This window comes from Neofelis nebulosa, chromosome 7 (assembly GCF_028018385.1).
Source record: "Neofelis nebulosa isolate mNeoNeb1 chromosome 7, mNeoNeb1.pri, whole genome shotgun sequence".
Lineage (NCBI taxonomy): Eukaryota > Metazoa > Chordata > Mammalia > Carnivora > Felidae > Neofelis > Neofelis nebulosa.
In genome coordinates, this window is record NC_080788.1 from 54,713,829 (window position 1) to 54,739,426 (window position 25,598).

A 25,598-nucleotide genomic window follows, 5' to 3' on the forward strand; every position below is an offset into this window, starting at 1 on the left:
ATAAGGATAATAATACCTCATTCATTGGATTGTTTTGTTTTGTTTTGGTTATTTATTTATTTAACTTCTTTCTTTCTTTCTTTCTTTCTTTCTTTCTTTCTTTCTTTCTTTCTTTCTTTCTTTCTTTCTTTCATGAGTGAATGGCAGAGGGGCAGAGAGGGAAAGAGAGAGAGAGAGAGAGAGAGAGAGAGAGTGAGAATATTCCAAGGCTCAGTCTTACGAACCTGAGATCAAGGCCTGAGCTGAAATCAAGAGCCAGATGCTTAACCTACTGAGTCACGTAGTGCCCCATTGGATTGTTTTAAGCATTAGCTGAGATAATAGATGAAAAGCACATATACATATTGCCTAAAACATAGCAGGTACTTAATAAATTAATTCATTAAATAGTTATTCATTGAGTGCCTACTATGTGGCAGGCACTGTACTTTTTCGTTATGATTGAGAATGTAAGGGACACCTGGGTGTCTCAGCAGTTAAGTGTCTGACTCTTGATTTTGGCTCAGGACATAATCTCACAGTTCATGAGGTTGAGCCCCTCATCAGGCTCTGTGCTGACAGTGCCCAGAGCCTGCTTGGGTTTCTCTCTCCCTCTCTGCCCCTCCCCTGCTCGTATGTGTGTGTGTGCATGTATGTGCTCTCTCAAAATAAATAAATAAACATTTTAAAAAAGAATGTGAACAAAAACAAATGCAGTCCATTCACTTGTGGTTTTGACTCTGGTAGAAGAAAGAGACCTTAATCTCAGATAATTGTAGTGATGAATATATAATCTCAAACTGAGATAAGTGCTCTGAAAGAAAAGAACATGGACTTATAACAGTATATAATGGAGGAATATGAAGAAGAAAGAGCAAGCTAGCTAAAAGTCACATTGTGGACAAAGGCCCTGTGGTAGGACTAAGGATGGTGAGGTAAAACTAACAAACAAACAAACAAACAAAAAAGAAAAAACAAAATTTAAGAAGGCCAGTGTGGAGTATGGAGAACATGGAGGATAAAGATAGACATGTGACTGGAGATATGGATAGGAGCTGGACCAGACAGGACATTCTAGATCTGTATCTAGAATTTTGGTCTTTATCCTAAGAGGATTGGGAAGCCATTGCAAGTTTTTCAAAGAGATGGCATGTGTGTGTGTGTGTGTGTGTGTGTGTGTGTGTGTGTGTGTGTTAAATTTGAAAAGCTGATTATTGCCTACAGTATTTGTAAAGTTGGTAAATAGCAAGTCCTTATAAGAGTGTATGATTGGGGTTGGGGAGGAAAATATTCGAATTGGGGGAAGAGTGGATGCAGGGTGACACAGTTACTAGCCTTTTACTATAGTCCATTTGAGAGATGATGGTACTCTGGGCTAGAGTGGAAGTCATGGGCATAGACTAGACTCTTAGGCTTCCCTCAGCTTTCACAATTGGATGGATAGCAGTGCCATTCACTGATATAAGGAACTCTGAGGGATATCACAAGCTGGGCTGGACCAGGGCTGCCCGAAGGGCCTTAGAAGAATCTAGCGAAGATGCCATATAGACAAATATATGGGTTTACAGCTCAGAGGAGCAGTGTGAGCTGGAAATTTACATTTGGTCTACAAATGATCATTGGAGCTGTGGTCTTAGATGAGATGGCTCAGGGAAAGTAGATTGAGAAAGAAGATGGGCTCTGTCTGAGTCTTAAAGAATCCCAAGGTTTGGTTGCTGTATAGAAAAGAGTGAGCATCACGGAAGACAAAGGAGTGAACGAAGAGGTAGGAGGAAAAACAGGACAGTACTGTGACACAGAGGTTAAGAGAAGAGTGTGTTTCAAAAGGTTGGAATAGTCAACAATGTCAAGGGCTGCTGACAGGTACAGAAAAGGCATGGAGGATATTGAAAACACTAGATCTGAAACTAGGTTGAGTAATTAGTAGGAGATGAGGAAACAGGGGCTGTTGAGTATAGAAAATTCTTTCAAGATCTGTGACTATGAGGGAAGAAGAGATGTGTAAATCAGCATCTGTAGATATATTTCAATAAGTGCTTAAAAACCCATTAAGTATAGTCTCTGCTATTCTGTGTGTGTGTGTGTCCAAGAAATGTAAATTTTTAGCACAACACTGGCTCTGTCAGCATTTCAGCTTTTACTAATCACAAATTTTATTTGCTCATTGTCATCTTTACTGTACAAGAAATACTTCCCACCCTCAGTGTCCATATGATTTCAATAAACTATTCTGAGAAAGTGTGGGTGGTCTCCTTTACACAACAGTAGTTGGGAATAGGACACTGGGGTACGATTTCAAATTCAAAACTGAATTTTATGGGACCCCAATCTTTGCTGCTATTTGTCTTTTAAGTAAAAGAAAGTCTTCTAAGGATGTGCCCATTCTTCCCTGACTTCTAGGATGGCATAAAATTTTATGTGTGCCTCTGTTCGTTCTTTCAGTTCCACTTTCCTGCTATATTAAATGGCTACATGGATTGATGATAATAATGAGAAGAACACGTGAAGAGGAACACTAGCGAAATCAGTATAATTAAAGCTTCTTTACTTCCATTTAGCATCTTCTTTTTATGCAAGGAATGCCCTTAGTAATATATTCTAATATGTTCCTTTGTTAATCATCTAGTTATCTACTTCTAAAGCAGTTAGTAAGATTCTTAGAATTACTTGAGAAGGCACTTAGTAAATATATCATGAGATAGTGTATTTACCTGAAATAAATCTAACATAAGATTTAAGATTATTCTTGCCCTTACAGAAAGTATGTATCATATGCACAGTGTGCAATATATAATAATAGTTTAACCTGATGATGTATTATTTGGAGTTATTCTCTTTCTCCAAAAGGCACCACAAATCTTTTTGGGAAACAGATCCTGAATTTGATTTCACTCTCTTTTTTTTAAGTCTATTTGTTTATTTTGAGAGAGAGTGGGGGAAAAGCGAGGGAGGGGCAGAGAGAGAGAGGGAGACAGAGAATCACAAGCAGGCTCCATGCTCTTAGCATGCTCTTAGCATGCTCTTAGCATGGAGCCTGAAGTGGGGCTTGAACTCAGGAACTGTGAGATCATGACCTGAGCTGAAATCAAGAGTCAGATGCTCAACTGACTGAGTCACCAGGTGCCCCTATAATTTCATTTCTTATTTTAACTTTCCATTTTTGATCTCAGTGTTCTGAATTGTGTTTATTACTACATTCTTTTTAACATTCCAAATTATTCCTTACTTGGATTGACTTTGTTATCTTTCATTGCTTCAACTACATGCACATCCATACACAGCTTTTTGAAAAATAGCATTTCTCAAACTTTTAAGCCACAAGTTCTGTCTGGATTTATCCTATTTGAGGGAGACCAGTTATCTTGCAGTCTCCAGGGTTGTTGTTAAGCAACCAGTTGAGAATTATACAAAACTTAATTGGCCCCTGTTCTTTTTTCTTTCCAAACTAAATTTTGTATTTATTCATATTAATTAAATTTTCAAATAAAAATTTAACCTTATATTGACTAAAATTATGGGCTAGGTGTGTAAGAGACCTAAAGATGATTCAGACCTAGATCCTGATATAAGACAAGGAGATGCATAGCTTGATTGCAAGGTGGGAAGCAAAACTTACTCTCTCCATCCACATAACCATCACTTCCCCGTTCATACCTCTTAGGAGACTCACTCATTAACCTAAAGATCAGGCAGAAAAGTTGATGGTAGCCAGTAGTGTTCTACCACCAGCCATCAAGATCAGAGTTCTCAATGTTTTTTGGTCCCTGTCCTTAATAAAAGTTAAATTATTTTGAAAACAATACTGTTCTCCTTTCAGGAACATTTGACATGATAAATAATAATAATAATAATAAATCATCAAATCATTTTAAAGTTTTTATTTAATTTTGTTTTTGCAGGTCCCGACACTAAATTAATGCAGAACAGTGGTAAGACAAAGTTTAAGAGGACAAGCATTGATAGACTGATGAATACTCTAGTACTATGGGTAAGGTACTAAAACAAAATTAGGCAAATCAGTATCATTGGTATCTTAATATATTTCTTACATTTTGCTGGGAATTCTTTCATAAATATTTATTTTTTTTGTGGAATTTTATTTGGATATTTTGCATTTGGGGCCCAGTTACATTGCCTTCTACTTTCTAGATTATGATATCTCAACCATCAGTAGAGTTTCTCATGAGAAGTAGATCAGTGCTTATGGAGGCCTTCATGGTCTTGCAAGTTCTCCATATTCCAAGTACCTGCATTTGTTTTTAAAAAATAAAACATAATTTTTAAGTTACTTGGGTCTTTTTGTTGTCTTATCTTTGCTCATGTCCTCTCCACCTAGCTTATGGATGGAGCTGGCTTCATGGGTGTGCGATCTTTGTAGTTCTACAGGTTCTCCACTCAGAAGGGCCTCAATACTTGGATGATTGATCTGCTGTTGCCACGTGGAAATTACCAAAAATCCAAAGGTTATCAATAACCTTTGAACAAGGGGGTCCTGCCTTTTCATTTTGCACTGAACTCCCCAATTTGTGTAGCTGGTTCTGCTTATGAATCTTCTAAGGCCCAGGTCATAGTTCTCCTCCTCCATGAAAGCTTCTAAACCTCCTTAGCCCAGGATTATCTCTTTCCTCTGAATTTTTTTCTCTTCTGTGCCTTTGAAATGATTTTCTTTTCCATCCATTTACCAAAAACAGTCTAGTATTCTTTGTGTTTTACCCTTTTGTCAGTAGATCTTGTGTGCTACCTGATGCTAGGTACCTGATTGTTCTCTGACTTTTTGTGTAATATTGTTTTGCATCATTGTATTGGAATTAAGTTGAAGGACATTGACTTTAAATATGAGGACAGTGGCTTTGAACTACGCCCCCCTCCATAGACTCAAAAACAATTATAAAGAATTTGAGTTCAGTAAATATTTGCATAACTGATATGTGATAGTGCGACTCTGACTAAGGAAAGAAGGAAGTGAATTCTTTTTGGGCACAAAATATTGACCTTGCTTTGTGCTTTACTTTTGGTATCATCCTCAGACCTGGGCTTTCTTCCTATTAAACTCATCCTCTTGGGGCAGAGTCTCAGGGGCCAAGGGAACATGTTTAGCTTGTGCCCCCTCCTAGAATTCTCTATTTAAATGGCCTTGAGCCCACTTCTAGGGCTTGCGTGGGGATTGTATATGTATCTACCACACATACACAAATATGTATTTACAGAGTAAAATTACTGATTGTGAAGGAGAGACTGTTCCAACTTTTCATATTAGAACATTGAATGCCCCATTAGATTATTAGAAGCTGATTCCATCCTAAGTTAGAGCACTAAATGCCAAATAGTACTAATTTTAATGCCCTTAAAGTAATTTACTTCAATTAATTGGTAGTATTATTGAAAGAAAAGAGGATACCATGATACAGGTATCAGGTAGGGTTTCAGGAATTCACAACTCTACTTTTCTCTAATACATGGCTTTCTAATGCACTTTAAATCGGGTTTTCCCCATACTCTTTCTACATAAATGTCTTAATGTCTATCTTGTTCATGAATAAAGAAGAAAGCAGTTCTAGAATGCCTGAATATTCCTTTTTTAGAGGAAGAAGGAAATAGCAGGTTAAATACATTCCTGTTCCCTAGCTTCACACTCCCCCTCCCATCAGTGGCTGATCTCTGCTCCTAACACAGAATGAACTTGGTAGAGCAAAGTTCTCAAAGCCCCATATTCAGCTCAGATCTTACGTATTCATTTATTCATTGATTTGGTGTCTTTCCTTTCCAAGGCTGGCATTTGGGCTCATAAGGAACTGACCTTGCTCTCTTTCTGAAAGTTGCTATACCTCCAAAATGTCTGCTCTACCTAATACTGATACTAATCACAATGTAAGAGTTGGCTAACAGTTTTCAGGTTGATTCTCACTTTTTTTTTTTTAATCTCCAAAGGAAAACATATATGGCATGCAGTATTTTAATTAATCTTTCTTTTCCTTGTTAGCCTTAAGTAAGGATTGTGCAGCTAGATCTGTAGCCAAGAGACTTGACTGGCTTCAGGTTGTTCTTTAGCACTGACGTTTTCTTCCTTTTGCTTTTATGCCTTAGGCGACTGTATAACTTATCATTCAAACAGGACACTTTTGCAAGTGAAAGGAGGGAACACAATTAATATTCTGCCTGGATAACAGATACAAACTGGGGCTGACCAGGGGAAATCAGGACATACTGCCTTCCTAAGCCATCTAAATATATGCCCTTGTCACAAATCAAGGTTGTGAAGTTACTGGCTTTTGACCATGGACAAGTTATATAATCTTTCAGTGCTTCCGTTTTACTTTGTTCTGGTTTTGACCAGCAAAGTGTGACTAAAGATTGTCCCTATATCAGAAAATCACTGGAAGAATTAAGTGAGAAAATGCATGTAAAATATTTAGTCAAGTAAAACATAAAAATATTAAACTTGTACGATTATTGATAAGTATGAAGAGCTTCGCATGACTTGCTTTTCAAATGACAATTTCTTGGAGTTAGGAGTGTAACTGGATTGTGTTGATGTGACTAGTTTTGTGTTCAAATTAACCTTAACCAGACTTCCATTCTCATTTCAGATTTTTGGGTTTCTGGTATGCATGGGAGTTATTCTTGCAATAGGAAATTCAATCTGGGAGAATCAAGTTGGGGACCAATTCAGAACTTTCCTCTTTTGGAATGAAGGAGAGAAGAACTCTGTGTTCTCGGGATTCTTAACATTCTGGTCATATATTATTATTCTCAATACAGTTGTGCCCATTTCATTATATGTGAGGTAAGATGAGAGTTTATACTTTAGAAAAGCCACTTTGTCAAAAGACTTTGTTCTGCATCATCATGTTGTGCCTAATCATTTTTGTTTGTTTTAAAATTACCACAGTGAGGTAGATGTCTTGCTCTAACTGCTTATGATCTGCTACAGCTGTTACAAATGAGGCAACTAAGCTGTTTAATCTGCTTCACTTTTGTATTTTCAAATTATAATAAATGCATTTCATTTTCTTCTTGATTTGATCTGGTTTCTTAGGAATGTTTTTCTTTGGAATAAATGGACTACAATATAATCTCATGCAACCTGATCAGTTAGAATTGAGTTGATATTGGGTAAGAAGTGGAAGACTATTTGATGAGATCTGTTGAGATGATGCTTCCCTGCTACTAGTCTGGCTCCAGATACCTGGATTCAGATTCTGTTCCACCACTCACTAGCTCCATAACCTTGGGCAAGTTATTTCACCTTCCAGTGCCTTGGTTTCCTCATTTTAAAAGTAAAGAAGACAATATTCTACTTAATAGGATTGTATAAAGAGTAAACAAACTGTAAAGCTCTTAAAAGAATGTCTGACACATTGTAAAAGCTTAATGAATGTTAATTTTTCCTATTATTAGTAACTATAATATAAAGAAGTTGAAATATAGTGGGTGGTACTTGTCCACTGTTAAATAAGAAGTCTGACTCCTAGTTCTCACTGCAACAGGACTTATCATTTCTAGATTTGGACCCACAAATTAGAACTAAAATGATCTCTCTTTCCCCATACACACACACACACACACACACACACACACACACCCCTCTATATGTATGTATATATGTACATTTTTGTGTGTGTATGTGTGTGTATTTGATAAGGCTTAGGAGTTGGCCCTAGAGTGTATAACTGAGATTTTTAAAAAATGTTTATTCATTTATTTTGAGAGTTAGAGAGGGGCATGTGCAGAGAGAGAGAATCCCAAGCAGACTTTGTGCTTTCAGTGCAGAGCCTGATGCGGGGCTCAAACTCAAGAATCATGAGATCATGACCTGAGCTGAAATCAAGAGTTAGACACTTAACTGACTGAGCCACCCAGGCGCCCCAATCCTAATCCTACCAAGACTGAGACAGATAATCCTAAAGACACTAGAGCCAAGATGAGACTTGGTTGTTTGACATTCCTCATCACCAGTATTTTAACAATACAAGAAATTACCAGCTCTAAATCCCCACTAATTTTTACAAGCTTCTTTTTCTCTCTTTCCAAAATCCTAACTATGATGAAGCAAGGGAAGTTCAATGCACAAAATCCACCCTTGTTTTGGATAGCAGTCAGGAAACTGAAATGTCAACTTGTGGGAAATTGACTTGAAGTAGTGGCATGTGGCCACAACACCACAAATTGCTCTGGGCCTTCTGGAGCTGTGGTCAGAGCAGGCTCTATTTAAACTGTATCCTACTGGCTCATCTTTGATTCTGAGGACCTCTTATGCTTGTATCCAATTATAAAGTCTGTAGTAAATCCTGCTTTTTGCCAGAAGAGCTATGGTCAGCTTTTATAGCTTTCCTTTTATGTCCTAAATGAACAATAAATGCTCATAGTGGCTTACCATCTGCACATGTGCAGTTTCATATGTCCTCATGAAGGAAGTATATTCTGTGTATGCTCTTTCTTTGAAGTGTGTTGGCATTTTTCATTTAATAATTTGAAATATTGGTGTTTTAGAGGTCAAGGCTAAATTCCCAGGTTAGCATTCCTTTTCTTTCTAATGTGTCCCCTGCAGTGGTGGAAAGGAAACCCAGTTGGAATAGTCCAAACCCAGGTTATCATCTTGGCATGTGTGACCTTGAAGAAAGCGCTTGGCTTCTCTGTGCCTTAGTTTGCCAATGAACTGCTAAGGAAAATGGTGGGACTAAAATAATTGGTTTCTTACTTCCTTTCTGCTCCAAATAATACTACCTTACCCTAGATAACATTGTGTATTTTATATAAAGTGTCTCCATATACTTTATTTTATTTATGTCTCCCAACAACCTTATGAAGTAGTTATTGCCCAACTTCTTTCATAAATGAGATGATTTGCTTGGGATCATGGGGCCGGTTAAAGACAGAACCAAGATCCAAACCCAAGTCTTGTGACACTTGGTACACTGGTTTTCTTCTCTCCCTAAGCTGTGTCTGGTTTATTACTCAGCAAAGACCCCAAGAGAAAGAAAAAAGAGCCTAGAGTTCTGTACCTGTTGGTAAGGCATAATAATTATGAAGGTAAATGTGAGCTTTCCTCTCATCATACAAGAGCAGTGTTTCTGATCTCAATGTGGAGGGGGAAAGCATTCGAAAGAATGTCAGGTTGCTCAATCCTAAAGACCGAGATCTACAAAAACAGCGTATTTCTGTTTGGAGAGAAGACCTTCTACAAAAGCTTCCCTTAGGCTTTTGAATGGGTATGAAGAATAAATTAGTGCCATAGGTCACTTGAGGATAAAAGTGCTGAATTTACTTTGATCGGTTAACAATTCCACGTGAGCAAAGGATGTTGATGTTGGTAGGATATTTCTATGCTGTCAGTTTGTTTATCTGTAGTGTTAAAACATACCCAGCTACAGTTTTTTAAATACATCATCCTAAGAAATGCAGCCACATACTCCCAAGGAATTAAATTTTGGGAAGTTTTTCCCAAAGCAATAGGAATTCATTTCTATGTTGCCTGTTTTGCCACAGAATGGGTGGAATCTTAAGCCCTGCTCTTTGAGCATTCAGGCAGAAAACACTAAGCGCTTGATTATGCTAATTATGAACATTTGTCTCCTTTTTCCTGCTATTATAAGACAAAGAGCTGAATGTTCCACTATGACTGTCCTGAATCCTCTTTCCCAAACAAAAAAGACACCCTTCCTCTCTACAGACTATTTTAAGATCCAAGAATTCAAATTAATTTACAATACTGCCATTGGTTTGTATTATAATACAGAAGGATCACATGTTGTTTCATTCATTTTGCTTTGAATTTTCAGGAAGCTATCTTACTTTTAGAAAGATCAAAGCTTCAAATTGTTTGTACAGTTACTTGTATAATGCCATTTTTAGAGTCAGGTCTACATTGGCTTTACCAATGTCTGAAGTCTAGTCTTGGCTCTGTGGTTAGTTATTTGTGTGACCTTGGGTTAGTCACTTGACTTCTAGGTCTTAATGCCCTTACTAGTGAAATTAGGGAATAGAAGGTCAGGATTCATTCATTCATCTGCTTATGACAGATAAAGCACTGTTCCTGGTCCACTGTAAGTGCTAATGCTTTTTGAGTGAATGGAATAAAGAAAACAAAGGTAAAGTAGAAAAGCTAGCAGAGAATTTACAGGGAAGTATGTTTGTGCGGTGGTGGATATGTATGGGTCAGCTATAACAGTAAGTTACATAAACGAATACAGAAAACGCCTTATTTTTCTTTTGTATGGTTCTACAGAATCATAGAGTAATTTTTAGTTTAAGTGAAAAAAGTGTTGCCATTTAAATAGTTAGGAAATGGGGGCGCCTGGGTGGCGCAGTCGGTTAAGCGTCCGACTTCAGCCAGGTCACGATCTCGCGGTCTGTGAGTTCGAGCCCCGCGTCAGGCTCTGGGCTGATGGCTCGGAGCCTGGAGCCTGTTTCCGATTCTGTGTCTCCCTCTCTCTCTGCCCCTCCCCCGTTCATGCTCAGTTTCTCTCTGTCCCAAAAATAAATAAAAAATGTTGAAAAAAAAAAAAATTTTAAATAGTTAGGAAATGAACTAGCACCATACCACTTTCAGAGAGGGAAATGTTAGAAGCATAGAATTTAATGCCTAGAAAGGATTTTTCTATCATCTTTTGTCTTCAGGGAGACAAATGTTAAGAGTTAGTGTAATCAGTCACTGTTAATTTTCTCACTTGACAGATGAGAACACCAAGGCTCAATTCCCATTAAGTTCAGAAATAAGCCATGGGTCACTGCTATTGTCATTACTCTGTGATACTGGTCTGGATGTCCTTGCTAATGTTCTAAGACATGCAGCTGAAATATCAAGGAACAAAGGAAGACATGAACCTGAAACTGAAATAACCCTCTTAGAAGGGACGAGCATAGACAATGTGATTATAAACCTAGAAAATCCAAAAGAATAATTCTGCGAAGATCTTAGTAAGATAATTCAGCTCAATGTCTGATTTTGTGGCATAAGCAAAGTTTGTTAACATTAGATAAAGCTTTTAACATTAAAAAAAAACCTTTCCATTAGGCTAACAATAATTTAAACAAGTATGTCATCAATGAACAGATGTAATGTCCAGTAGCAAATCTATCCAGCTGTAATGTGGACCTATGTGAAAAACAAAGCAAATGAAAACTAAAACTCCTTATCAATAGAGGTACTTTTCAAAATTCAATTACTGGAAAGACTTACCCTTCTCTTTGAAGTTGCACTTGTATATTAAAATGAGCTATTTCCAAGTAATTAAAAGTTTAACATAGACTTAATACAAATCTTAAAGAAGTTTTATGAGAAGGTGGGGGTGTGGATGCTAAAATGTGTTGAACATATCAGCAAGAATAAATGAGTGGTTCCAGCCAAGAACTTTTTAAAAAGAGAAGTATTCTCTTACACCCTCTCAGGTATCGCCAATGTTTATAAAGCCGTAATTATGAAAATAAGAGATGTAGTAAGTGACATATTAAGGAATAAAATTGAAATCCCTAAAGTAGATTCTAGTGAGAAAAATAATTTATATGTGACATGGAAGCATCCCAATGCAATAAGGGAAAAGGACTTGTTTTTTTTAATAAATGGTGATAAAAAAGCTTTATGTTTGTAAAAATTGAAATTAGCACATTATATGTACATCATCTTTATAAAAATTCCAATTGTGATAAAGAATTAGATGTGGAAAATTCGGCAAAGAACTACTAGCAAAATATAGATGTCTGTATATATAATCTTGGCATAGGGAGAGCATATCCAACAAAACTCCCAAAACAGAAACTGTGAACTACTGATAAATTTGATGAGTTAAAAAGACAACTTCTTTGTGTCAAAAATAGTGGAAACAAAATACAAATGATAAGTTGGTAACATTTGTATGATGTATATATGTCATGCATAGTAAATGTTAATTTTCAGTAATCTTATTGTAGAAACTTACATTGCTAACCTTTTTGGAAATTGATTTAACCTTACATATGACAGAGATTTTAAAAGACATACCTTTGGCCATAGAAATAACATTTGTAGAGTTGGAAAGTCATAAATTGCCACTAGATCATGAGACAATGCTCTTTTCCTGGTAAATGGGCAAACTAATATAATAACAATGATAATATTGAGATTTACTCAGTATCTATTATGGTTTGCTTAGTGCTTTACAGAGATACTGCCACCTTTTTTGGCAAATTGAAGCCACATCAAACGATATATTAGTCCTCAACAATACATTTCTTTAGATCAGATATCTGACAAATATCTTTTTTAAAAAATTTTTTAATGTATATTTTTGAGAGAGAGGAAGAGAAAGAGGAAGGGAATGAGTGGGGGAGGAGCAGAGAACGAGGGAGACACAGAATCTGAAGCAGGCTCCAGGCTCTGAGCTGTCAGTACAGAGCCCGATGTGGGGCCCAAACCCATGAACCGTGAGATCATGACCTGAGCCAAAGTCAGATGCTTAACCAACTGAGCCACCTAGATGGCTGGACAAACATCTTTAATAATAGTTTGTACGAAGATATAAAAGAAATGCTAACTTAACAGGCTATACAAGAAATCTCCACTAGGCCTGTTTAATATAAATGGTGAACCATGGAATATTCCCCAAGACTTTATGCAAAGTCTATATTTTCGTGGTGCTGCAAGAAAATGACATAGGAAATTTTATGAACAGACTCTGCTGAGATTCTTCTGAAGGTCACTAGGACCTGGAGACAGAGCATCCACATTTTTTTTTTTTCTAAATTCTGAAGACTTTGACAGACTTATTTTTTTATTTTTTAAATTTTTTAAGTTTGTTTACTTAATTTGAGAGAGAGCCAGAGAGAGTGAGCTGGGGAGGGGCAGAGAGAGAGGGAGAGAGAGAATCCCATGCAGGCTCTGTGCTGTCAGTGTATAGCCACATGCGAGGCTTCAACCCTGAACTGTGAAATCATGACCTGAGCCGAAATCCAGAGTCAGCAGCTTAACTGACTGAGCCACCCAGGCGCTCCTTGACAGACTTCTTACTTTGGCAACGTTTTGTATGTTCTGAAACTGATGGAGCTTTTCTTTCTTTTTTATTTTTTTCCCCATTTTAATGGATGAAAGTATGGAAGTCATTCGTCTGGGACACAGTTATTTTATAAACTGGGATCGGAAGATGTATTACCCTGAAAAAGCAACACCTGCTGAAGCTCGGACGACCACTCTCAATGAGGAACTGGGCCAGATTGAATACATTTTCTCTGACAAAACAGGCACCCTCACTGAAAACATCATGACTTTTAAAAAATGTTCTATTAATGGGAAAATCTATGGTAAGGGAAGCAGTTCTTCGTACTGATATTGGTTTTTTTTTTCAATGTTTATTTTTGAGAGAGAGAGAGAGAGAGCAGGGGAGAGGCAGAGAGAGAGGGAGACAGAGGATCTGAAGTGGGCTCTGTGCTGACAGCAGAGAGCCCAGCGCAGGGCTTGAACTCACAGACTGTGAGATCATGACATGAGCCGATAGATGCTTAACCAACTGATCCACCCAGGCAAAACATATATTTTTTTTAATTTCCCTTAAAAACATAAGCAGCCCTATTTTAAAAACCAAACCATTTATTGCTGACTTTATCATTAATATGGGCACCACCAGCATCTAACATAGTGCTTGGCATATAATAAACAGTCACTAAATGTTTGTTCAATGAATGTTGAATAATTTAGATGAAACTTTGGATTTGTTACCTTTCTTAGGTATAGATGGGGGTTAGATGTGATACCGTCTGAGGTTCCTTTTTGTGCTCCCACTGTGTGATTGTGCTTTGTGTTGCTTAATAGGCCAATATCCCCGAGAGGGCAAGTTCTTGGTAACTTGATTTATCTCTGTAAAAGGAGTATTTCATATTTGCTTCCTCACAGCTCTGGAATTGATGTTAGGACCTGTGTTTGGGAGAACTTACAATTCATTCCTAAGAATTCACACTGCACAGGGCTACTTTTGAGTGGGCAGATAAACTATTTCATCAACATCCAGTTCCTATTTTGTATACATCTGTCAGGATACCTGCTCTGTACCAGGATTTTCAGGCATTCTATTTGTATGTGATTTGAGCCAGTTAGCAGACAGTTTCCTCTGCTGAAAGCGTGAGGTGCAGCAGAAGCCTTTTGTTGGGTGCCTCTGGATTCCTAGTTTCCTTTCACTGGACTCTGAGTGTCCAGTTTTTCAGTCCAGAAATCTCAAGAAGAAAAATCCAAGAAAGAGAGGGAAAACTTCCCTTTATCTCCTGATGAGCAACTTCACACATTGCCAAACACTTTAAAGTAAGATTTGAACTTGAAGAAAATTAAGAAATACAAGAAGTTGATTTTTATGCTGTCCTACCTATTGACCTCCCTTCGCTACCCCTACCCCTCTAATCCCCTCTCCTCTGCTCCACCTCCCCCTTTTCTGAGAGAGAACCAGATGATTTTCAACCTGGACTTCCATAAGCCCTCAGTTACATTATACATTTCTCATATCACTGTTATAATAAATGGTAAGTAGGGGTGCCCAGGTGGCTCAGTCAGTTAAGTGACCTACTTTGGCTCAGGTCATGATCTCGCAGTTTGTGAGTTCAAACCCCACGTCAGGCTCTGTGCTGACAGCTCAGAGCCTGGAGCCTGCTTCGGATTCTGTCTCTGCCACTCCCCTGCTCACTCACTCACTTTCTCACTCAAAAATAAATAAACGTTAAAATTTTTTTTTTTAAATGGTAAGTAAAATAGAAAATTTCCCTAAAAATTTTCTTTTGACATTATTTTCAGAGGCTTTCTAAGAATAATGAGTTAACCCAAAGAGTAGTTTAAATGGGAAAATTTTAGAGTATTGGAGATATTTTTAATTTGGAGGACCTTTGGGATTCTTTTGCTATGATATATATTGATAATAACATAATAATGATAATATCACTTCCAGGAAATGATCCTAAGAAAATCAGATATGTGGACCAAGATTTATTTGTATAGATGTTTGCCTCAGGGCTATTTTTAGGGAAGGCCCTTGATTTTCACAAAGTATATATATCCCAAGATCTTGCAAGTCTTGACATTTACAAATCCCATGATAGCTTGTAGTTTCCCTTATAAAATGCAGGAAAGTAACTGAAATATTAACTAACCCCTTTAGACCCTTAATTTATCCCATTATAATTTATAATGTATTTATGATGCCACTAAGATATATTCTTACTAAAGCACTCACAAAATGTTTAAGAATCATGTCCTCTTGTTTTCCTATGAACTTGTGTTATTTATATTCTAGATCCAGGCCTTGGGAAAACTTGGTATTCCATTCAGGTTTATCTAAATCTTCTGTTTTCTAGCTCAGAACTTTTATTTTCTTCAACTTCTTTAACTTTTCTTCACTTCCATTACCATCTTTATAAGCATGCTTCCTTTTGGAGGACAATTTTACACAAAGGCACAGCTTTGTTTTGTCTTTATCTTTTATGAGTTACTGCCTATGGTATACTGACTGGAACATAACCACAGTGCATTTGAGATTTAAATTCCAGGAGCTTGGTGAGGTTCATTCACTAGCTCAGGGGCTCCGCCCACACAGCAGTCACAACATGGTCTGAATTTAGACCCTGTGCTCTAGATAAACAGCAAATAACTGTTCATCAAGGGCTTTTTTTGGTCATAGCATTGTGTAGTGAAAAGAGAGAGACTTGGGTTCAAAATCACACTATAGTGACTTTTTCACCCCAGTTTAGTAATGTCAGGTGGATTTCTGTTCTTAAGTTCCCTCACCAATAAATGGTGCAAGTTTGTGATAATACAAATGCCTGGCGAAGGATTGATGCAAGGAACTCTTGTTATCATTACAAGAAATACAGTCTTGGCAAATACCATTACATCTTCAAATGCCAAGCAGAAATTAGAAAAATCTTAAAAGCTTCCACATAGGGGAAAGCTAAAGTAAATTATACTCCGTAGCTAGTATACAACCATTCAAAATTAGGTTCACAAAGAACTTTTAATGACCAGAGAAATTCTGACACTTGGGTTAAAAACAGCAGGAACAAGATATTTTTCAACAATCTGAGAAATATTTGTATACACACACACATAATCAACATGAAAAAAGTTCTATAAATACTGGTTATCTTTATGGGATAGAACTATTAGTAATTTTTATTTTCTACTATAAACATCTTGAGTTTTCCAATATATCTATAATAGGCATATATTGGCTTTATACTAAAAAGTTATTTTTCAATATTTGGCACATAGGTGGCTATGTTTTACTGCAGAAGGCACTGACATTGTTTAACTTTTACATGCTAATTTGACCTTGATATTACACAAATGTATCTGGCCCAACCAAGACAGACAAAGATGTACTCACTAAGCTCAAGCGTTGATGAGAATTGGTCTGTCTAGGATATCATTTTGGATTCCCCAATAGTGAGGATAAAGTAGAAAACAAAAATTTGCCTCTTGCAAACATCAGAGATAAAATGTAGCAACAGAAGGATAAAAATACAGAAGAATATGATTTATGAGCTTCATATTTTGTTTTTAATGCATACTCTATTTTAGTTATATCTTGGGCAAACATGAGTATTTCTCTGGGTTAATCACCATGTCTAGGGTTACAGTTTGAAAAAATTCCTAAAAAGTCTACGTTTGAGCTCATAATGCCATCTGGTAATGGTGCTTTAATAAATAAGTGTATTTTTAAAAACCAAATGTGTAAATCTAGTTTCTATTTCATTTATTTTTAATTCTCAGGGGTTTTTTTTTGGCAGGTGAAGCTGATGATGACATGGGTCAGAAGACAGACATGACTAAGGTGTGGAGGTGATAAATTTCATTCTTTTAATTTCAAATTGTACATACTTTTTTTAAAAAAAAATGAGTCCCTGGAGGACTGATTTCCCTATGACAAGTTGATATATTTAATACATAACATTAAAAAAAATAGCTTCATATGGTTCAGAATTCCTTCTATTGAGGTACCTCAACCACAGAGTTCTCTGTTTTTTAATTGTTAGAGATATTTATGTATATATGAGGAAGTATTTTCTCCATTTTTTACATAGGTTGTAGCTTACTATTTGTACCATTCTTAATTTTCTTTCTCAGCAGTGTATTTGAGATCTTACTAGATCAGTGGGAAAAAAAAAAGCGCTGTCTTATTTTTTCCAATGGCTAAATAGTATTCTGTTATATTGTTCTATGTCTCATGGTAAGGAGACACCAATGGAAATTCAGGATATTTCCAATATTCTGCTAGTAAAAAAATTGCAACAGAAATAACAGTGTGTGCTTATGTTACTTTGCATGGATTGTATGCTAACAAGTTACATTTCTAGAAATGGCATTGTTAAATCCAAAGTATGTCCATTCATAATTGATAAATATTGCCATTGTCTTCTTTAAAATTTTTTACCAGTTTATCCTGCTACAAGCAATGTACAAGAGTGCTGTCCCCCACCCTTACCAATACAGTGTTTTGTCATTTTTTGATATTTGCAAGACATGTAAAATGATATATCAATATGATTCTAGCTTTAATTTCTCTTATGAGTGAGGTTGGATATCTTTTTTATATTTTTAATAGTTTACTGTATTTAATTTTTATCCATTTTTCTTTTTTTTTAAATGCTTATTTTTCAGAGAGAGCACAAGCAGGGGAGGGGCAGAGAGAGGGAAACACAAAATCCAAAGCAGGCTTCAAGCTCAGAGCTGTCAGCATACAGCCTGGTGCAGGGTTCGAACCCATGAACTATGTGAGATCATGACCTGAGCCAAAGGCAGATGCTTTCTTTCTTTCTTTTTAATTTTTTAATGTTTATTTAATTTTGGGGGCGGGGGCAGAGAGAGAGGCGGGGGGGGGGGGGTAGGATGGGGGGAGGTACAGAATTTGAAGCACGTTCCAGGCTCTGAGCTATCAGCACAGAATCTGACTGGGGGCTCGAACCCACTAACCCTGAGATCATGACCTGAGTTGAAGTCAAATGCTTAACCAACTGAGCTACCCAGGCACCCCCTACCCATTTTTCTACTGGATTATCATCCATCCCTGGTTTTTGTAAATAAATGTCACTTGTCATGTTAAATTGTTTTTTCAGTGTGCTTCTAGATTCTGTTTGCTAATGGTTTATTTAGGTACGTGACTTGGATTTTTAAGACACATCAGTCCTCAAGGTTTTGGGGGACGTAATGTTTGAGTTGCTATCAATGTTAAATTTACTTTAGAAAAAGAATAATTTTTAAAAATTTTTCCTTAGTTTTTTATTCTGTGGGACAGTTTATATAACATAAAAATGATCTGTGTTTTACAGATGAGCAAGGAGTCTCTTAGGATCCTTTTAATTTTTTCTTTGTGGCTATTTTCTTTTATTTTTTAATTTCTTTAATGTTTATTTATTTTTGAGAGTGAGAGAGATAGAGTGTGAGCAGGGAGGGGCAGGGAGAGAGAGAGGGAGACATAGAATCTGAAGCAGGCTCCAGGCTCTGAGCTCTCAGCACAAAGCTTGTCCTGGGGCTCCAATCCATGAACTGTGAGATCATGACCTGAACTGTAGTTAGACACTTAACTGACTGAGTCACCCAGATGCCCCTCTCTGTGGCTATTTTAAAAAAATCATTTTTTATTTTTGATTGTCTTTTTCCTTTCCTATCTTGATTACATTAGAAAGTTGCCCCTTCTCCCCCCACCCCCCCCCAACCCAAAAGTATAGCCTTTGGTTTTATTTATTATTTGTATGTATTTTCCTGTGTTTTAATCAGTAGGCTCTGCTTTTATCTTTATTAATACCACCTTTCTTCATTCTTAAATTTTCTTTTGTTCTTTTTCCAACTTCATACTTGGATGCTTAACTTATTTTTTCCTTTTTTTATACAAATGTCTATGGTTCTTAATTTTTCTCTGAATACTTCTTCAATTTTATCACATAGATTTGGCCTGTAGTTTATTAAACTTTTTATTTTTGTCCTATCAACTTGAATATCCACATTGAAACGTTTTTAAGCAAGAGTTTTAAAATTCCCAAGTGATAGAGGCCTTCCCCCTAACTTTATTGTACTTTTAATAAAGAATAGATTTGTATTGATTCTGCCTTTTGGAATTTATTGGGGTTGTCTTTGTGGCTCAATATAGTAAATTGTCAATGTTCCAGGCTTCTTAAAAGGAAAGCATATGCATATTCTGCTTTCAAGGTATATAAACTTACCTATATGTCATTCAGTCCTACCTTGTAAATTATATTATTTAACTCTTGTTTCATTATTTATCTTTTATCTGTTAGCATGAAAGAGGTTAATTAGATATTTTGAAAATCTCTTCCTATATATAGGTCTTACATAGCTTGAAATCTTTTCTTTTTTTTTTTTTTTAATGTTTATTTTATTTTTTAGACTCAGAGCGTGAGCAGGGGAGGGGCAGAGAGAGAGGGAGACAGATAATCCAAAGTAGGCTCCAGGCTCTGAGCTGTCAGCACAGAGCCTGATGCGGGGCTCGAACCCACAAACTGTGAGATCATGACCTGAGCCCAAGTCGAACACCTAACTGACTTAGCCACCCAGGCTCCCCTTGAAATCTTTGTTTTAGAAGTATTGATGCTACTTGGGGGTGAATTGATATTTATATTGGTTATTTATTTATTTTTTTTATGAAGTACACAACTTAACATCAAAACTGCTTTTCTTTGACTCATTTAATTCTTCTTGGCCTGAATTCAACCTTATTTGATATTAATGTCTTGACTCCTGGTTTGTTTTCATTTGCATTTTCCCACCTTTTATTTTCTGTGTTTCTGAATAACTTTATATGTGTCTCTTGTGTACAGCATAGGATTGGAGTTTGTTTTGCACTCCAATCTTTTAATAATGGAGTTTGGCCCATCTACATTGGGCTATATACTGTCTTAGTTATAACATTTAGGTTCTGTACTTTGTGTCTAACAATAATGTACCTTGTGTTTAATAACTCTTTATATGGATTCTTTATTCTGTATGTGTGCATTTCTTATAATGTTTAGAAACATTAGGAAAGCATTTCATTGTTTTTCTACTTCATACCTTCAAGAGTTTACATAATACTCTTTTTTTTTCATAATACTCTTAATACTTTTTTTAAGGCAGTGTCTGTTAATTTTCTAATATGAACAACGATGAAGTTATATTTCTGCCTCTTTCCCTCATATTTTTCTACTATTTTTATAGAAACTTATTAATCTTAAATATATATAGATTTTTATAAGTTGATCTGAATCTTTAAATGATAGATATCATCTGACCTTCAAACAATAAAATGAGGAAATTTGAATCTTACCATTTTTTAGCTGTCTTTTCGTCTTGCATAGTCAAGGTACACAATATACAGATTTTGTTTTAGCATCTTAATCTCTCTATTTCTTCTTTATTTAGTCCCTTAAAGGGATTAGGTACTCACCCCTAACTAGGCCTTTACTAATGATTTTTTCCAGTTATCTCTTACTGGGATGAGGTTCATCCTTTAGTGTCAAGAAGGGTTCATGACAAATATGTGTGCCAATTTTATACTTGAATGACAGCTTGATTGACTCTAATTTCTTTGAGTCACAGTTTCTTCCCTGGGAGTTTCAGGGAAGTCTAAGGTCAGTGTGTATTTTACTCCTTACCGGTGAGTTGATAATTTTTTCCACTAATGCAGTTCTTAAAATTTATCACATGAACAAAACAATCTATGATTAAGTAAGTCTATGATTCTGGGATAAACACAACTGAGTGTCCTGTATGCAGGACTTGGTATACATATACTTGGGTGTAATATAAAACATTCTATAGTCTTTAAGAAAAGGATATATTAAAAGTATTTCCCCATCAACTATTTTTAGCAAAAACATTATCACAGGACTAGTGTCTTGAGTAATAAACTTTTAGAAGTACATTCTGTGTTGTCCGGAAGTCAGTGAATTAACAGGGATATTAGTTACCATTGAATCATCGTCCACTCTTTTGTTGTACCCTATTTCTTTTATCATGTTTTTCTTTTTTTACTCAACATACTTTTAAGTGTGTACTAAACTGTGATTAACAATACTCATGATGTTGCAAGGCAGATCTCTAGAACTTTTTCATCTTGAGTGACTGAAACCTGTACTCATTCAACAGCAATTTCCCATTTCCCCATACCTTTAGCTCCTGGAAACAGCCATTCTACTTTCTGTTTCTGTGGGTTTTACTATTTTGGTACCTCATATAAGTGGAATCATGCAGGAATTGTCCTTCTGTGACTGACCTATTTCACTTCACGTTGTGCCTTCAAGGTTCACTCATGTTGTGCCTAAAGACAGGATCATGGCTGGATGATAATCCATTGTATGTGTATACCACATATTATTTATTCATTCATTTTTTGATGGATGTTTATGTTGTTTCTACCTCTTGGCTATGGTAAATAATGCTGCAGTGAACATGGGAGTGCAAATATCTCTTCAAGATCCCAATTTTAATCCTATCATTATATTATGCAAGTACTTCCAGAGGGATCTCAGAAAGCACTCTATAATGAAATGCATTAATATTTTTTGTGTTGGAAAATATTAATTCATACTAAGTGGACTAAAAAAGTCTATAATTAGACACATACCATTCTAGGTCAGATTTTGCTGCCAAAATGAGTTCAAGTCAGGTCAGGTTTTGCCATTGAGTAGGTTTTGAAAAATACTTACCATTTTCAGGGCTTCTTTGTATTTTGGAATTGCAATAAGTATTTTGAGGATCTGTACACCCATTGGATATTTTTTCCTTATCCTTTTGGAAGGTTTACTGCTTTGGTGCTTGGCTCTGAAATGAGAAGATAATATTTAACAGTAATGAGGAGACAGAAAGCCATTGTAGTGCCAGATGTTTGAGGCTGAAAAATCATACAAGCACTAAAAATATATAGAGGAAGCGTTTTTGAATTTTAAAAGGTTATTATTGAAAAGAGGTATATAGTTTTTTTTTTCTGTTGTTCTTCTACAGAAAAATGAACCTGTGGATTTCGCAGTCAATCCCCAAGCAGATAGAACATGTCAGTTCTCTGACCACCGTCTGATGGAATCCATTAAACTGGGGGATTCCAAAGTGTATGAATTTCTTAGGGTACTTGCTCTTTGCCACACCGTCATGTCGGAGGAAAATAGTGCAGGTAAGTACAAAGTGTGTTTCAGTGGTGAACCTTGTTTACAAGTTTGATTTCTTTCTGCTGCCAGTGATTGAGTAAAAATTACCACCCAACTAATTTCAGTTCAAAAGTGAAATATATAAAGACTGTCGACTGTATATATGTATGTCATATATATGTATGTATACATGTTTTCTCTCTCTATTATTTATTTTTGTTTTCTTTGTTGGGATTACATTCAAGCCTTAGTTGCGTCCTTGATATGCTGGGCTAACCCATTCCCCCAGTTTTAATTGCTGTGAGGATTCATATTGTTACATTTATGACTTAAACTGATCTTTATAATTCTGAGGGCAGTGATTAATTATATTTTTATCTGAGGATATCACGGTGCCTTTAAGTACGTTTATTTTATCTTTGCCTTTGAGTTTATTTCATGTCCTGAACTATTTTAATAGCAATCTGCTTTTATTTTAATGTTACATACTTTTTTAGATCTCTTTAAGGATCTTAATTATTCTTGATTTGAAATTTTCTTTTGTTTCCTTTATGAGGTTTCATATTATAGAATGTTGTTTTTTGAATTCTGTGTCTACCTTTAATGTTCTCAAACATTTGATAACTTTTGGTTGCCTGTTGGTGAATGTAGGTTCTGATTACTGTGACCAGTCTCCCAATACTGTGTGGAAGAGGTAGAATGTATGGCTGGCCTTCTGGGTGTGGAGTTCCTCCCTCCAGGAATTCATATGGCATCCGGGGTTAACTGTCTTACTTTTTCAGATCTAGTGCTAGGAATCTGTGCCAATATGCTCACTTGAGAGAGAGTTGTACTTAAGGTCTGGCCTGGAAGAAAACATCACTCACCCGGGTTCTTTTCTTTCATTTTCTTTCTCTTCTCCTTGTGGACTTCTGGAGTGATTTGGGCTCTTAGTTTTGGTCTCCAGTTGCAGAACTCAAATCTTTGAGGTTTCCAGAAGCGGATTATGCACTTTGTGTAGTGTAACATGGGAAGGTTTTATTCTGGAGGCAACGGTCACTGAAGCCTGTTCACAGTAAGCTGGGAGATGGAGGAGCTCAAATGGGCTGGAGTGCTGAGTACACTTCCTCAACTAACTTTACTAATGATGCCCCCAAGAGCACTTCTCTTTTCATTTGTTAACTCTGACTTTGGAAACTCTTGGGGATTTCTCTTACTTCTGTATTCATTTCCTTTTGCAGATGCTTTGTGCTGCATTTTTCTCTTCTTCATTGATCAAATCTACTTTTTATCTTGCAGACATTCCTCAAATTTCTAGTTTACTAATAGTATTCATTCTTATTTTCTAGTATGATTTACATTTTTCTCACAATGTGATATAATTAAATGCAGTAAAACACACTGATCTTAAGTGTTTTCTCTGATGAGTTTTGACAATTATATGTACCCATGTAACCCCCCCCCCCCCCCCAACAGGGTATAAATCTTTTCTACCACTCTAGAGAGATTACTCATATCACCCCAACAGGGTAAAAATATTTTCTATTACTCTAGAAAGATTACTGATATCCCTTTCCAGTCCATGTTCCCAACCCCCTTGCTCAGCCAACCACTGCTGTGATTCCTATCATCAAAGATGAATTTTGCCTGTTTTTGTACTTCATAAAAATGGAATCATACAATTTGTATTCTTTTGTGTCTGACTTCTTTCATGCCATGTAATGATTTTGTTATTCATCCATGTTGATGTATCAGTAAGTAGTTCATTCTTTTTTTTTTTTAAGTTTATTTATTTATTTTTGAGAGAGAGAGACAGAGAGACAGAGTGAGTGTGGGAGTGGGGGAGGTGCAGAGAGAGGGAGACAAAGGATCCAAAGCAGGTTCCGTGCTGACAGCAGAGTCTGTTGTGGGGCTCAGACTCACAAACTGTGAGATCATGACCTCAGTTGAAGTCAGACACTTAACTGACTAAGCCATCCAAGCGCCCCAATAGTTCATTATTTTATTGCTGAGTAATATTACATTATGTGAGTGTACCATAATTTTCTTTTCTAGTCCTCTGTTCATGGACATTTGGGTTGTTTCCAGCTTTGGGCTATTATGAATAAAGCTGCCATAAACATTTTTATGTCTTAAAAAAAACATTTAACTAATTTGTATTTGGTAAACACTTAGGTATGAAAATTGCCAGATCATAGTATATGTTTAACTTTATAAGAACTGCACAACCATTTTTCTTCAAATGGTTGCATTATTTTACATTCCCACCATCAGTGTATGAGAGCTGTAGTACCTTTACATTCGAACCAACATTTAGTGTGGTCTTCCTTAAATTTTACCCATTCTTGTGGATATTGGCTAACATCCTGCCATATAAAGGTATTTTGAAGTAAAGAGAGGAAGATGTATATATCTTTAAATTACTTCTATCTCTTGCTTTAAGATATCAAATTCTAAGTGAAGGATTATATCACTGAGTAAGGGGGGATTATTTTGCTCTCCTTTTAAAGATTTATTTACAGTATAGATTGCTTAAATCCATGTATGTTAAAGTACCTTGGAAAACAAACTTTTTTTATATAAACATTAATTATGGAAAAGAATAGAACCAAATCTAACAAACTTAAAGTTTATAATTGTATAATTTATAGTTGAAGCTATTGCTTTTATTTCAAAGGTGTACTGTTTCATGGAGAAGTCATTTGGAGAAGTTGACATTCTCATTCCCTTCTCCAGGATGAAAATGCAGAGGCAGGAAAAGTGGAAAATACAAGTGTTTTAGTAGTATTTTTCTTCTATTTTAGTGTATGGAAAGATAAAAGTTTTAGAATTTTTTTTTCTTACTGCCTCATTATATCAATCCTTTAAAATTTATTGAGGTTTGCTTTATGGTCTGGTCTATGTTCAGTTTCAGTAAATGTTTCATGTGTGCTTGAAATGAATGTGTATTCTGTAGTTATTAGGCACTGAGTTCTAAATATATCCATTAGATAGTGTTTGTTAATTGTATTGTTCAATTTTCTACCTCTCTTTGGATTATTTTGACTACTCAATTACACAATTTTCACATATTTGCCTTAAAGTTTATTTTGGCTTATATGAATATAGTTATAGGTATTTTGCTTTTGTTAGTATTTGCATTATTTATCTTTTTTCCACTGTTTCCTGCCAATCTATCTTTTTCTTTGTGTTTTAGGCACATCTTTCATGAATGAGATAATTTTTGACATTTAAAAAGAATAGTTTGATAGAACTAAAGGTTAAGCAGAACATTTAGTCCATTATCTTTCTTGAGTATTGGTATGTGTAGATTTTAAGTACTTAATATATAATTATTGATACATTTAGTTTATTTCTACCATCTTATTTTGTACTTTACATTTGCCCCAACTTTTGTCTTAGTCTCTCTCTCTCTTTTTTCTCCCTCTTATGGATTTAGTCCATTTTTACTTCTGCTTTGGAATCCTTATTTGTATTTTAGTGGTTAGCCTAGAAATTTTAGCATAATGAACTTATCAAAGCCTAAGCCTTCTTTTAAACCAAACAAAGACTTTAGAACC

General features: G+C 35.9%; 1 protein-coding gene across 21 annotated transcripts in view; it reads left to right on the plus strand.

Annotated features, from left to right (window-relative positions):
- ATP8B4 (ATPase phospholipid transporting 8B4 (putative)) overlaps positions 1-25,598 on the plus strand; it is a 257,258-nt gene that overhangs the window by 155,636 nt on the left and 76,024 nt on the right. For all 21 annotated transcript variants that reach the window (XR_009264158.1, XR_009264157.1, XM_058737764.1 and 18 more), the window contains 5 exons: positions 3,879-3,967; positions 6,567-6,763; positions 13,043-13,251; positions 16,714-16,757; positions 21,920-22,085. Coding sequence is in view for 19 of the 21 variants with exons in the window: in XM_058737764.1 (XP_058593747.1) it covers positions 3,879-3,967; positions 6,567-6,763; positions 13,043-13,251; positions 16,714-16,757; positions 21,920-22,085 (705 nt within the window). In the remaining 2 variants the exon portion in view is untranslated. The remainder of the gene's footprint in view (positions 1-3,878; positions 3,968-6,566; positions 6,764-13,042; positions 13,252-16,713; positions 16,758-21,919; positions 22,086-25,598) is intronic.